Below are 16,126 nucleotides of genomic sequence, written 5' to 3'. Positions count from 1 at the left end.
TTCAAATTTTTTGTCCATATTGCCCTATGAGCAACTGTGGCCCAAGATACTCTACATGATTTTCAGTTTAGTTAAAGTTCAAAGTTTAAGGTGTGTAACTGAAGAGTCTGTTGATTATACTTTGAGAAGGCAGCCAACATACACATGCCGTACAGCTTTTACTTTTTGTAAAAGCTGTGACAATTTGATCTGTTGACAATTTAAGGTTTTATTAAGGACTTGCTGCATTCATCTTATTACATATTAGCTGCCTTAATTTGACTCCATTTCCCCTTGTCCGGCTCTGTTGTACTGCTGCTGAAATGTAGTGACTGATCTAGCCCAGTCCAAGTGGACATAATCCATCTGCATTCACTGCTCCCACAACAAAAACAGCTCTATGCCTCTGTGTTCTTCTCTGTCATTTGTTCCTTTGATTATGCAACTTTATGGATGCAAAGAACTGCATTAACGGCTCCCGGCTCTGGCCCACTGCCTAATCACACTGTTGTTATGAGAGCCTCCAAAAAGAATCTAGATTTTCTGTGTTGCTTACTACATGATTGAGAATAGCAATTAGAGACTTAATTAGCAGCTATCACACTGGCGTACATGCACACACACTCACTACTATAATGAAGCTAAGAAAGACACTGCACACTCTCCTCTAGCTCCTGTACTGACTGGATCGCTCAATATGATGCAGTGCACGTTTTAAGTGTTTAATTGCCTTTTAAATCCTCTATGTAATTATATAGCCGGGACGCACACATCCATACCAATGCATATATACACAGAGTCCAGCTGCTCATTAGGCTCCCTGCGCCTTTAATCATCGCATGTTTACATTTCAAATCAACAGGAAAATACTGAGGGAACACACACACAAGATGGAAGGAGGGAGTGAAATCTCAATTTCTGCCTAACTGATGATTTTGTACTTGGTAAAGTTAGTTCTTGAATCATAAAGTTTTAAGACAAAGTGAAATAATAACTGCTACTGTTACTATACCCTTAATAGGCTCTAATGAAGATGTTAATAAAGGGGCTAGAGTTAGGAGTTAGGGTATTAAGTAGTTACTAAGCCTGAATCATTCTTAATAAATCTGATGAATTACGTCTTTGTTCATATTTAATTACAGCTAATAAAGTGTAGTTATTAGCTGTAAGATATTTTTACATACTATACTACTATACCATTACTATTAATAAAAGTAAATAAATACTAATACTTACAACTCTGATAATAAGTTAACTATATCTGGTGCCACAACTCATAACATCATGTGACTATCTACGCTGCTAATTTGTTGTTTCACTGATGCCAGTAGAGGCTGTTAAATACCTTATATAAGCAAGAAAAGTTCCATATATATATATATATATATATATATATATATATATATATATATATATATATATATATATATATATATATATATATATATATATATATATATATATATATATATATATATATATATATATATATATATATATATATGTATGTATATATATATATATATATATATATATATATACACACACACACACACACCTCCACACACACACACATTATTTTGTTATTAAAAAAAATTGAAAAGTGTGTCAGTTACCAGCCATTTACTGCTATTACCACTAAACTAACATATTTCTACTATAACCGAGGCTACCCCCGCATTATTTTTAGTCTCTTTTATTACTCAAATGAGGGCCAGTCGTCTTAGCTCAGTTTCATCAGCATCCATGCCTTTAATCTGAAAAAGTACACAGCATACACAGTGTTACACAGTATTAGAGAAAGCAGCAGGCTCCAGTGGTGGTAACAGTCTGCTGTTGGGCTGTGAGTGTGCAAACCCACTGCATGTGTCCGCGTTAAAGAAACCTGATCAAATGCTTGTTGCTCTTTGAGTTTTTTGACACATACAGAGAAGAAATAAAGCAAACGGCACGATTAGGAAAAAAAAAAAAAACGGGAGGCGCTAATGATGAGGCTCAGACTATAGTAAGAACTGAACCAAAGGAAAGAGAGTAGAATATGCCAAGATTATAAGAAACAAAACTGTGGATAAGATAGCAGGTATTTATCAACTATTTAAAGTATATGGTGTATAGGATAGGACCTTATTTAACACCCAGCTGTTGAGGTGTAGAATTTCACATCAATATAAAGTGGGCAAGAAAAAACTGAACTTGGCCTGGGAATAGCCGAAGAATCAGCCCAATAACATATACAACATACATTGACAGAAACAAACAACAAACAAACAAGAAAACATTTTTAAGAAATAAAAATATTTTTTTGAATTGAAATAATCTATGTGACTCATGTGCATATACAATATACATTGACAAAAAATAAACAAACAAAAAAGAAATACAATTTTTTTTAAATTGAAATGTGTTGTTATTAATGTTATTCATGGACATTATTTGAATCGATAAAATACTATTAGATTATATTCTAAAGAAAATGCAGGTAGAAACTAGTTTTTTTCTATGGAGTACTAAACACATTACATATTTAGATCACCATGTTACCTTTTATTGTTTTGAAACAACATGTGATAGTACTCTGAAGAGAAAGTACCTTATAAATACATATAAACCGCTTATAAACCAATTTTTGATGAGGTAGTAATGTTATAACATGGAAAGCTCAAAAAAGTTGAATTTGCATAACACACATTACAAGGATGTATTTTCTATGTGTTTATGTGTTTGCAGAGCTGCAGTTGAAAGCCATAGAGCTGAATAAGACCCTGTCACGTAAAGATGGCACTCCGGACAAGAGCTTGAGCCAGATGAAGGAGGAGATCGCCGCCATGCTAGCTGAGATGAGAGCACGACAGCTGGGAGGGAAAAGGGACATCGCCGACCAAGAACTAGAGTAAGTTCATACACACACACTATAGTGACGTACAATATACTGCTTAAATAAATTATATTGCAGTGTCAAAAAATTCCACATAGTTATAAAATATGTTTTTATCATATCATAACTTTACATTACTTCTACAAATTCACATGGGTCACTCCTACACAACACCAAAACAATATCACTGCTGTCTCATGCTCGAGCTGGGCACACATGTTGTTTTCGTGAAGTGGGCTAGCTAATGATTATTTATTTATTGCACATTTACAAAAAAATTCTGACTTGGAAAATAATTTTCTAGATATAAATTTATTTGTGTGATGTGCTCTGCTACATTAGCTATTTACATTTAGAGATACTGAGGGGCAGTGATTAGGACTTTGGTCTCTCTATATCACACACATTAAATATCACCTATGGACTTTTGAGCTTTTAAATATGTTATGACTTCATAAAAAACATAGCTAGTGTTGTATTTTGCTTCATTCACGCTTGTTTCTTTAACCTTGTTTATAAGCTCCTCTTTTCTCCAAACCTCAGACACTATGTTTACATTTTTCCTGGATTGTGATATCACAGGTAGAATTCCGGGGTCTCTTGTGCTGTTCTTAAGTCCATACATCTGCAGAGTTGTTCTGAGCATTTGTGTCATGAAATCATGTAATGTTAATTCATACTGCTGGCACTAAATAGCATGCTAACGCCAAATACAGACAAGGGACTTATGGAATTGATGTGTGCGTTCAAAAAATGGTATTGTTTTAAGATCTAAAACATAAGATGCCAACACAAAGGTACTCAAGCGCATAATAATTGTGCAATATGTGTCCTTAAAAAATATTTTTTTTTACTGCTCTATTTCAATTGATTCATATAGACCTAGAATGTCGATCTCATCCAAAACCCAGCAAAATGCAGTTGCCATTTAGTTTATATGAGATTAATTAACTATTTCAGTTTCTTCAAAATAGTGTCATTACATGCTCATTTGGCACTTTAATATTTTCCACATTACTTCTAACTTAAAGCTATTTTCAGATTTCAACGTTAATTAAGACTATTAGGATTCAGCGTCCTCTTGTTGACAGCTCGTTGCATTTGGGGACTTTGATTCCCAATGGTAACAGTTTGATTTGTAAAACTTTAATGAACTCTATAGAGTAATACAAACCAGCAGAACACGTGTACCATTATGCAGTGCCAGTACTCAAAATAAAAGCTCTATTGTTTATCATTGAGTGTCTTGGGCTGTAACATTCCCTCTGGCTTTATTGAAATCATCCTATCAAGTCTGGACATTTTTCTTGCATTTCCCTGTCACTCGCTCTGCTGTCCCTTTGTGACTTTTTACCCCTCTCTCCCACGCCTCTCCCCCGCGGCAGTACTTTTAATTAACTGCACGACCTCGTCAACATTTACTACAGTGAGAGACAAGAGAAGGATGGAGTGGAGTAGACAGGAGGTAGAAAAAAATCTGCTTTAAGATCAGCCGAAACTATGGGCTCAGGGGCATCGAGAGAATATAAGAGAATACAATGTCAGATGAAATCTAACAATTAACACCTAAATGAAATCTATGCAATGTTAAAGGTGCACTATGTAACTTTTCTAGTCAAGGGTTGGTTTTCATGGTGATGTTGCTTAGCTTAGAATGCTCCACAATATGGCATTAAACTTATGTGTCTTGCAACATTTCAGTTACAGTTTTTTATTTTATAAATACCTTGAATAAAAATGGATTGAAATACATCAATTCCTACTGTGAGTGGGCTAGCCTCTTGACAGATATGACTTGTAACTTGGTCTGTTAGTGTTACCAGCTTATCTCCATGGCTAAGTTAAAGATGCTATACCTTTACTGTCCTAAAAAACATAAAAACAGAAACATTTGAAACATTTGGTGTTATTCCTGCCTTATGTTATGCATTCTGAGCATTGTAATTATTCACTGTGATGAGTTTATATGTTCTTTTCACAACTCTCAGTGACCAGAGTTATATAGTGACAGTAAAGCTAACAACAACTAGCATGCTAATGCACACTTCCTACGTTATCATGCTAGTAGCATGTTGGTAGACATGTTCGTCCACTGATCCAAAGGTTAGCACTTGTAATCACCCTCTTGATGTAAAATATCATTGGTTGAGTGGTCAGATCCACTGACCCACAGATTGGCGGTGGAAATCCATCTCCCACACACAAATACTGTGGTTGTCTCCTTCAGCAAGACACTTAACTCACCTTGCCCCCAATGTCTGCGTTCATTGGTGTGTGAATAGGTATGCAAATGGGTGAGTGGTTTCTTGATGTAAAGCACTTTGAGTGATAGAGGAGAAGAGTGCTACATAAATGTGACCATTCCCCTTTATTAGACAATAAAATGCTTTGTTATTAGATACAGACAGCACACAGTGGACTTACACAATATATCTGTTCTACGGCAGGAGAAATTTTACATACATCGAAAAAAAATGGATACAAGTTTGTTCTATTTTTTATGGGAAGGTTACATGCCCTACAGTTTTTGCAGCTTCCTGCAATAAACTAAAACAAATCTAAATAATTGAATTGTTTGGTATGCTTGAATTCTACTGCTGTGATTATTACCACCATCTATAGTAACATCCCCACTGATGTATCTTGTCTTTCCTTCTGGCTCTTGAATCTCATTTGGTGCCAGTTTTGTCTATCACTTTCATTAATAAACTCTGTCATGTTTCGCTTCGTATTAGCACATGTAGGCACCTCTCCCCCCCTCTCTCCCTCTCCCTCCCTCTCCCTCCCTCTCTGTCCCTTAGGTCTATCCAAACACACACGAACCAGTGCTATGCTAGCCCAAATGTTTTACACCGCTACACTTCAATCTAACTCCGCCTCCGGGCTCAATACCAGAGAAGCTGCAATTTGGCGCCAGCGTTTCAACATCAGATCGCAGTGATTATTATTGTGTCTGAGCAAATCTCATTTTGGCTTCATGTCTTCAGTGCCATTAAATAAAAGTTGGAGAGCGTAAAAATGTTCATATTGTTATGGTTATTCGGTTTGCAGACTGGCGGAGGAGCTGTACCAGAGAGTCAAGAAGATGTTTGGAGACCCCCATCAGGCCACAGAAGACCTCAAAGCTGAAGTATTTTTAAATTAATATAGTTTTATTTATTTCCCTGTAGCATGCCAGTCATGTCATGATGTGCAAAATGTTTTTTTTTACCAAGATTATCCCAGAACATGCAAGCGTGGTTAGACCTGCTGTGTTTTTGTATTAGTACACTGAATTCAGTTCACACAGTATTTGGGTAAGGGTTAACTTAAAAAAATAACTTAATATATCCAAAAAGGAAATCCTTTGAGAACATGTTTAATATAGAATCATCCTTTAAAGCTATGGTATGTAACTTTTTTATCTTACTTTTTTAAAAAATACACTAAAATAAAAGCATGTTTTTTGAGTGTATGTTTATTGTACTGAAAAATGTAAAAAAAAAACATGTGTAATTACCGTATTTTCCGGACTATACATTTTTTCATAGATTGGCCGGGGGAGCGACTTATACTCAGATGTGACTTATATGTGAAATTATTCAAATATATCATTTCACATCTTTGTTATTGTCACACTGACAACTGCATGAGGGCACTTTAGGGTTGTGTACCAGTGTAGCAGCCATGCGGAAGCGGCACTTCATGTACTTCCGGAGCAGGCGGAGTTGTTCAGAAGCGACACCAAGGATGAACAATTCAATGGATTTAGTGATTTGCAGTGAGATTGAGAGTAAACTTGTTAGCTTGTTTTTTATCCTTTAGTTATCTGATTAACTCTTAATATCTTACGTTAACATACTAGACACATATTCAGTTTGTTGTTTATGCTTCATATAGCTGAATATGTGTTATGTAACTGTTGATTATACATGTTACAGTTCACTTGTTTGACCACTAGATGGCGCTGATGTGTTTGTAATACCTGTAAGAACATTTACTTGACTCATTTTCTTTTATACATTTCATACTTAATTTCCCCTCATTTATTTCCCCTTAATTTACAAGATATAAAGGTAATAATTTTTCATTTGTAACAATATTGTAAATGTTTAGTTTATCGTAAGTCTAGTTTAAGGTCGTGAAAACTACTTCCTGTTTTCTGGTTCAGCCTTTTTATTACGTGCACTATTTAAGAAACAATTAAAAAATAAAATATAAGGTTTTTGGTTCACCGGTTTGTTTACTAGCAGGTCAAAGTATTATGTATATTTTCCATGCAGTTTTTTGCGTATAAGTAATATGAGCCAGAACTTATGTTATATTTGATGTGTTTGCTGGTTCTACGGTGTGAACTGTGATTAAAAAGTAAGACCACAGTAAACATCAATGAAAAGAACTCTGTGTCTCTCATGTTTGTGGACAAGCCGGATATGTTACGTTAGCTGATTAACCGTTAATATCTTACGTAAATACACCAGTTTGTTGTCTATGTTAGTGCGCTGTACTGCTATTCAGCTTGTTGTTCTCTATTTTATTGTTATTATTATAACTTATTATAACCCAAAAAAACGACTTATAGTCCAGTGCAACTTATATGTTTTTTCTTCATTATTATGCATTTTTTTTGCTGGTGCAACTTATACTCTGGAGCGACGTATAGCCTGGAAAATACGGTACTTTGACTGGGGTTGCATTTCCACAAATCTGACTTGTATTTGGCTTGGGGGAGGCCTCCTCTTGCTTGTTTCCGTGGAAGTATTGCTTCTTTGACTATAACTTTCCTCAGTGTGACATAAAATGTATGTTCTGAAGTAATGGTATTAATTTTCTATTTCCATGGAATCATGCAGGTGTCATTTTGGATTTCTTTGTTGGATTTGTTTCTATCTTTGACCTAATTTTTACAGGATTTGAACTAAAAATATGTCTGAGCTGGACTAGATATGAGAATAGAGTTTAGAACTTTATAATTGATCACAGTGAGTCCTTCTCTGTGATGTAGTCGTCAGCACAACATCGTTTGACCCACATACATGATTATCACACAAAAAACATGAGCTTTTTAAAAACATAAACCAACTTGTATGTATTTTTTTTTTTTTTAGATCAAAGAGAAACTTTCTGACCACGAAGGGAAGCTCCAGGACGCCCAGGAGCTACTTAACGAAGCTCAGGGGAAGACACGCAAGGCTGGGGCACTGGCTCAACAAAACCATGCCAACCTCACCGCACTGGAGGTACTTTTTACACACTGGCCTTTTTCATATCCAAATCATATATTTTCCTTTCTATTCTGAACCAAAGTGGACTTAGGTGTAAAACTATTCTACCAAGGTCATCCACACTACATGGCTACATGATTTGACCCATGGTATTTTTGCATTAGTATGTATTTAACAGTATATATTGCCTTGCTCCTTTGTACTTATCTTAAACAAAAGTCTTATCCAGCCAGAACAAAACAAAGGAACATTCATCACCAGGGTTATTGTATTATTAAGTCTGAATGTACAACATTGTTTTCTTTATAATCTCGCTTTTGTCTCTATGACCCCTCCCCTACAAGAGTAGGGATTTGGGTAACATTTAATAATAACCAGCGTTGGATGAAGTACTCAATTTTACTTAAGTCAAAGTACAGAGGCAAAAATTTAATTAAAGTCAAAAGTAAAAGTATTTCACACAGATTTTTAGGTCTAATAAAGCTTCAAATTTAGTGATTTTGATAAATATTTGTGCTGAATTTTGTTCAATAGAAAAAATTGAATTTGTAGTTTTTTCTAGCTGTTTTTGTTTATATATCCCCTCAACCTTTTCAGCAGGTTTCAAACAGTAATAAAAAATACTTTTACTTTTCAATCCTGTTCAAAAATGTAGTGGAGTAGAAAGAACATATACCTGCTCTCAAACGTAGTGAAGTAAAAGTAAAAAGTCTCTTAATTAGGGGGTTAGCGTTAGGAGATAGGGTTAAGGTATTAATTAAGATGTTACTAAGCCTGAACCATTCTTAATGAAGTCTTTGTTCATGGTTTATTAAGGTTATTATTCAAGTAGTTAGTTCATCAAAGTCTTCAATGATTCAAGGTGGTGTAGTACAAGAACATTAAACTAAACATTAACATTAACATGAAATCCCCTCCGTATGTCCAGAGGAAGCGTGATGCAGTGGGTGTAGTCCAGCAAATGACACGGGACGTCCTGGGAGAAGGAGAAAACCTCCTGGACGAGGCCAACAATCTCTCAGATGACATCAACAAAGGACTAGAGGTATTTTTGATTAGTAGAGCACAATTAAGTACTTCAAGTGCTTTAGTATAATAAAACACACAAATATATACATAATCATTATTTGGGCTGTACCCAATTTGTTTTCATGTAATAAAGTATCATTTGCCTCCCCCCTTCACAGATATTGTCAACGTTAAATATCATTTTCATCTTCTGTGAATCAGGAAGTAATGCCGGTGTGCTGTTAGCATGCTAGCTGTTGTTAGCTCTCACCTCTGAAAGTTGTGAAAAGTGCTTAGACACTCATTGCGACAAATAATTAGGATGCTCAGAATGTGTTAAAAAGTGAGGAATTTGGATCGCTGTTTAAAATGATGTAATTCTGTTGTTCATATTTTAAGATGGTAAAAATCTGGTACAGGACCTTTAAGAAGCAATTTCACAATTAATCATTAGTGTAAAAAATCTGAATTTGTAGTGTAATCTGTTAAAAAAATGTCTCTTTACCTCCTTTATTGATTGTAACTCCGCATGTATTGCAGGAGTTGGAGGAGATGCAGATAGAGTTGGGCCCTATTCACGATCAGCTGGAGGATAAAGTGTCTAGTCTCACTGACGGACTGGGCGGGGGCAGGCTGGCAAGTCATGTGACCGAAGCAGAGGACTATGCCAAACAGCTCAATGAGTCTGCTGCTATACTGGACAGGTACAGAGCCAACCAAGGACTTGCATTGTATAAACAAGAACAGATATTTTAAGATTTATTTTATTACATGCAAAAAGCTTATTTTGTTGTTGAAAACATCTAAGACAGATATGTGTTTATCTGGCTTGAGAGAACAATTTAAAACTAGAAGAACCAGCTTGGGAAACGTTTAGGGCTGAATGAGTTGGGGAAAAATATAATAATTGCAGTTATTTTTGTGATTTCTGTTTTAATAATTTTCCATTTGAATTGACAAAAAGACTGATATATGAACAGACAAAATAATACAATAATCACTTTTCAGAATTTGTTTGTACAGGTCTAAACTACAGGATTAGCAGTTTTTTTTTATTTTTATGCAGAATAAGACAAGATATTTCGTTTGTGGAGGAAATTATGGTTCTTCAAAAAATTGCACTGTGATTTCGATTTGCGCGGCCCTAGAAATGTTGTCTCAGTATTTATAGACAACGTTTGTAGCTGGAGAATGTTGGAGTGACAGTGGTGTATTTCTTGAGCAACCTCCCACCAGATTGGTTCAAAACCGTTCCCAAGCAGATGTTGTGTCCTGTACCCAACTAGGAACAAGAGTCTGTAATCTGTAATTTGCCCTAACCATTTATCTGGAGTACTGAAGCTGAATGAAAAACAGCAGTAATTTTAAGTGTGGATCCTGTCTAAGATCTATAGTTTTTGTGATAGCTGTTTTGAAATGAATGAAAATGACTTTATTCAAATGTCTATATGTGGTTTATTCTCTATTGGTGTGCAGATTTAACTATTATATCTATTCTTAAAGTTTGGTGACACAGCAGTCACCTTTTCGACACTTTAGAATTACTTGATCAAATGAATATATTCATTAGAATGATGTTTGAATACACTTTACAATGTTCACCACCAAGGTTTCAGTTTGACTACTGCACAAAAGCAGTTTAAGACAAGTTAATTAAATAACCCAAAGGTTCAACATTCATGGCATTTCTTGCTCTATCTTCTATCTGTCGTCAGCATTTTGGCCGAGGCACGGAACCTGTCCTTCAATGCAACAGCTGCATTCAAGGCCTATAGTAACATCAAAGCCAATGTGGATGCTGCGGAGAAAGAGGCTAAAGCTGCAAAACAGACAGCCGCTGACGCACTCGCACTGGTAAGACATAATACACATATAATATACATTTTCTATATTCATTTCTATATCAGTCTCACATTTAACTTCATATAACTATGCATGAATGAAACTTCTATCTCACAGTGTTATCAAATAAACCCCAAAAGGTAGTTAAAGAGGGGTATTATGCAAAAAAAAAAAAAAAAATCCTCTTTCTTTTATGTTATAATGTTGTTCCCCCATCAAAATCATACCTGACGAGGTTTCAGATGCCCTCCGTGCATATTTGAGTAATCTAGCGATCTCTGCGGGGCCCTCTTCTAACTCTCCTTACAGTTAGCTGTCAGATTCTGTCCAACACTTCTGTCTCCATGTGTTAGCAATTAATACTCCATAGAAGTAAAATACCCCCTCTTTAAATCAATCAAATAAACTACTTAAATAATATTAAAGGTGCATTATGTAACATTTCTGGAGCAAGGCCCACTACCTACTTGTCCTATGTCATGTTATTGCTTTACCAGGAATGCCCCATAGTATGGTATAAAACTGATGCTGCTCTTTCAATTACAAGTGTTTTATTCACCTTGCTTGTCTCCATGGAAATAGTAAGGTTTATGGAAAATTCTGACAAAGGAATTACATCTCCATGGTGACAATTAGCTGGCAGACCCTCTCCAGAAAAGTTACATAGTGTGCCTTTTAAATAAAATCTAATCTTGATCTATGGCAGTCTGTAAGGAACTGGAGCAGCTTTGTATTCTTAGATTAGATTAGTTCATTTAATAAAGGGCAGTGCAGTGTATGTGTATTATCTTGTAAATTGTACATAATAACTGCTGTTAACATTAGCCTCATCTGCCTCTTTCAAACTTTTAGCTGTATTCTCTTTGGTCTGGGCTTTTTCTGATGCAGTAATTTCCACTCTGTTTGATTACATATTCTTTGTTCCATTTCCTTCAGAATATCATAATTGTTTTTTTTCTGAATCCACCTTAATTACTTTGGTTCATTGGTCCGTTAGTTTTGTAGTTGGTGAAATGTTTTATGCTTTTATAGCAACTTTTAATAAGGATATTATACAGAACAATAGCAGTATGTAACAGACTTTATGGTGTGACTAGGCTCTAGGTCCCGATGTCCCAGTGAAGGAGGAGGCCAATGGCGCCGTAAAGAAGAGTCATGAACTTCTAAAGCAGGCCAAGCAACTGCAAAAAGATGTACAAGGTAGTGTTATCAAGTGCAACACCTCTTTTAAATCTTACCTTAAAGGGCCCACATTACGCTGTTTTCTGAGTTATAGTGTTGTTTTCTCATCACCAACAGACCTGGATTTGTGTTTTGTTTGATTTGTGTCTGGATTTTGAGCTTTGGAGATGTACAGACTAATAATAAAGGTTTACTCAAACAAGTGTGAATGAAACAAAACACAACTCCAGGTATGTTTCTGAGGATGCAACAACATTATCACATGGCTTAAAGCTCACAGGAGTCAGTTTTGTGTAATATAGGACCTTTATTATGTGTCTTTATAAATATACATTATTTGAAAAAAAAAATAAGTAATTAAGTTATGTAATGTGATTTTCAGTGAACAAAATGTAAAATAATAATTTACGTAAGTACTCAGGCTGCTTAGAGGATTGAACCCACAACCTCCTTGCAGAAAGACACAAAAACATGTAAAAATGTATTAGATAAAACGTAGGCAGCCATCTTTGTCCTTCTTATCAGTGTCCACACGGCTTCTGGGATAAGTGCGCTATGTAAGTTTATATTGTCGTTGTGTATGTGTGTCAACAGGGAATGCAGATAACGTGGCCTTGCTGAAGGGCAGAGTCAAAGCAGCCAAAGACAAAAACAAAGATCTCGTCAAAGGCATTGACGTGACCATGGCAACGCTGCACGCCATCCCCAACGGTATGTCAGTCGGGAACAGGGAGTACTGGTGTATTGTGAGATAATGGGCAAAGGGCACAAAACAAGTTTGATAAAATACCCAGAGGGGTTTAGGACAGACTTTAGACTTTGAAGAAATAAATTTGAATTTTTTTTTTTGTTTTAAAAAGCAATTATTAAATGTGTGACTTGTTTATGTCCAGGAAACTAATATTGAAAGCCATTTTTTTTGCTTGTAGTAAGATAAAATAAAATCCAATCAGAAATCGTGATCAGTATGAGAAGAGCACTTCTGATTAACTCTAGATTCTAGATTATGACAAATCATTCTGTCCAAGTCTGTCTTGCCAAAGGACACAACAACAACAGCTTCTAATGCTGGTAGCAGGGGTTGAACTCCCAGCCTCCAACTTAGTGGTCTAGTGTACTTACATAACAACACTCTAGCTGATTGTACAGTATTTCTTAAAGCACCCTTAACTCATAGGCGGCGGCATTCATTAGATACAGTTGAACAAATTCCCAAAGTAATATTTGCACTTTGACGTATACATACACATACAAAGAAAAACTGTGTATTTAATTGTATAATGGGGTCCTCAGCAAATCAACACTTTAAAGGGCCTACAGTATATTAAGCTAATTTTTAATCTATGTTATAACATTTCTTCATCGCAAACATACCTGGGGTTGTGTTTTGTTTCATTAACAAATGTTTAACACATGTTTAACACACACACTCTCATACTGCATATTGAGTTCTTCTCTCAAACCGAAAACACTCTGCTCCACCTTGTGATGTCATGAAATGGTAATGCTCCACTGTGTTTTTAAACACACCTTCACTAGAATCATACTTTCCGTGGCAATCTCAGCTGAACAAAGGATAAAATAAGATCCCCCAAAAAATTCCAAGGCAACAACTTATGTTATGTTACTCAAACATATGTCAATGAACCAAAACAAAACTTTATGTATGTTTGATGACAACATTCCAACATGGCTATTTCCATTCTATGTAATATAAGACCTTTTATTTATTAACATGATTGATTTAAAACAATTTCTCAAGTTTTTGTCTTGGCAGTGAAATAGAAACAATACACCATTATGTAGCAGAACAATCATATCTGTTTAGAACATGGTAAGTAAACAAGATATATAAGAAGATGTAACCAATTAAAATCTGTACATTTGTGATATAAATTACAGATACAGCTGCCAGAGTAGCTGCGACCAAGGCCGTAGCTGGAGATGCTAACGCTACTGCCATCGATGTGCTGGAACGCCTGGGCAACCTGAACCTTCAGATCCAAGGACTGCAGAAGAATTACGGAGACCTGGAAGGCACAGTCAACGAAGCCAACCAGATCATCCAGGACCCAGAGAAAAACAGTAAATAACTCCTTAATTCAGGCTTTAAAGATAGAGAGGGTAGTGCAGAAACTGGGACAATGTTTGAACGCCATATACAACAATATACTTATAATCAAGCTTCCTAATCTCCAGTTTAATCACAAAAAGTAATTCTAAAATGTCATCTCATATACACATGATTAATAATGGGATTTTTTAACCAAATAAATTGTTTACTTAATTGTTTTAACCAACATTTGACATATTTTTTCTCTCTCTTCTTTCCCCCAATCCCTACAGCAATCAGTATGTATACAATTACAATTACCTTTATACAAGTCCTGCTGCTTTCTAGTGGTGCACCAGTGTCAAGTTGCCATGGCTAATTAGCTTTTGCCATATGTTATATATTGTGTAAAATGAGACTATAATCAAAGTATTTTGATTATTGGAATATTCAGTTAGCATTACTATTTAATATCAGAGCCAGGGTAGTATTTAACTATTCAATTCAAATTTTAGCAGTTTATACCAGATGTGATATTATATGAAGCTGTTTTATGTGACATGGAAGAAGCAGATCTTCTCGAACAATAATACTTTCTGATGAGTTAATTAGTGAGTCATGGTTTAAGTTTAATTGTTTTAACTAAGCACTGTGTGACTTTTTACTAAGGGGTCCACCACCTGCTTGTCTCATGGATATGCCATTACTTTGCTGGACTGTTCTACAATATGACAAACATATCTCAATTAGAGGTGTTTTTCTTGCCAGCTCCATTCTTACTGTGAGTGGGCCTGTCCACAGAGTTGACCTGTTGGTGGCATCACTTGCCAGCATGGAGGTATAGTTTATAGTTTAACTCCATATTATGAACCATTCCAAGCAGGTGGTGGACTCTTCACTAGTAAAGTTCCGTAGTGCGCCTTTAAGTTCTATCATAACAAAACAAATGTGGGCACTAATAATTTTGATATTAGTAGGATTGGATGTAGGTTGGGTATTACAGAGTTATTGTTGGTGCATCCCCCTTTACTATTACTCCTAGTCTTCTCTGGCTTTAGCTGCTCTTTATTCTGCCTCTGTCTGTTACACTTAGAGCATGGACCTGGCATGGACCTTTTTGTACTATTTTTAGTTTAAAAGAGAATTTCCTTGTGATTGCAGAGCTATAGTAATTGTGCGGCTTTTTAATCACTCTCGCTCTCTCCTTAACAGCTGTAATCATTTCAGCCTCCTCCATTTGTCCATCTCTAAATGCTTTTCATACATGGGCTGTCTGGTCTCTGTCAGCTGCTGTCTAATTTAACCAAACGACCACTGTAAGCGCCGTGTGTTACTATATTACCCTGTCTATGTGTCCGTAGTCCACGCGGCCGGCGCCAAAGTCAAGGACCTGGAGGATGAAGCTGATAGGCTGCTGGAGAAACTGCAGCCAATCAGAATGCTCCAGGACAATTTGAGACGCAACATTTCTCAAATCAAAGAGCTCATCAGTCAAGCCAGGAAACAGGCCAATTCTGTGAGAAAAGAAGACAACTACATATACACAGTTTAATATTTTAATTAGACTGAATTTTGTCAAACTTTTATCTATTTTTTTGTTTTTCAGATCAAAGTATCAGTTTCGTCAGGCGGGGACTGTTTGCGCAGCTATCGCCCTGAAATCCGTAAAGGGAGGTACAACACCATTATCCTCCATGTGAAAACCACCACTCCAGACAACCTGCTCTTCTACCTGGGATCTGCGCAATACGTATGTTCCTTCACCATCTTTCACCATATTTACTCTATTTGTTTTTGACCTTACGCTACATTGTGGAATTGCTTATTTTATAACAAACAAATCATTACATATTTTTAATATAGACATTAGAGCTCCACTTGCTTATATCAGTTTAAACCAGTGGTTCTTAACCTTGTTGGAGGTACTCAACCCCACCAGTTTCATATGCACATTCACCGAACCCTTCTTTATTGAAAAATAAA

At 35.9% G+C, this 16,126-nt stretch overlaps 1 protein-coding gene across 4 annotated transcripts in view; it reads left to right on the top strand.

Annotated features, from left to right (window-relative positions):
* Nucleotides 1-16,126, top strand: part of lama2 (laminin, alpha 2) — a 236,485-nt gene that overhangs the window by 185,344 nt on the left and 35,015 nt on the right. For all 4 annotated transcript variants that reach the window (XM_055232136.1, XM_055232139.1, XM_055232138.1 and 1 more), the window contains 11 exons: nucleotides 2,707-2,869; nucleotides 5,906-5,984; nucleotides 7,942-8,073; nucleotides 8,987-9,103; nucleotides 9,607-9,770; nucleotides 10,782-10,920; nucleotides 12,006-12,108; nucleotides 12,685-12,801; nucleotides 13,993-14,175; nucleotides 15,505-15,659; nucleotides 15,750-15,893. In XM_055232136.1, the coding sequence (XP_055088111.1) occupies nucleotides 2,707-2,869; nucleotides 5,906-5,984; nucleotides 7,942-8,073; nucleotides 8,987-9,103; nucleotides 9,607-9,770; nucleotides 10,782-10,920; nucleotides 12,006-12,108; nucleotides 12,685-12,801; nucleotides 13,993-14,175; nucleotides 15,505-15,659; nucleotides 15,750-15,893 (1,496 nt within the window). The remainder of the gene's footprint in view (nucleotides 1-2,706; nucleotides 2,870-5,905; nucleotides 5,985-7,941; nucleotides 8,074-8,986; nucleotides 9,104-9,606; nucleotides 9,771-10,781; nucleotides 10,921-12,005; nucleotides 12,109-12,684; nucleotides 12,802-13,992; nucleotides 14,176-15,504; nucleotides 15,660-15,749; nucleotides 15,894-16,126) is intronic.

This window comes from Periophthalmus magnuspinnatus, chromosome 24 (assembly GCF_009829125.3).
Source record: "Periophthalmus magnuspinnatus isolate fPerMag1 chromosome 24, fPerMag1.2.pri, whole genome shotgun sequence".
NCBI classification, from domain to species: Eukaryota; Metazoa; Chordata; class Actinopteri; order Gobiiformes; family Gobiidae; genus Periophthalmus; species Periophthalmus magnuspinnatus.
Note: the sequence above shows the minus strand (reverse complement) of the source record. Positions and strands in the feature narration are given on the sequence as shown.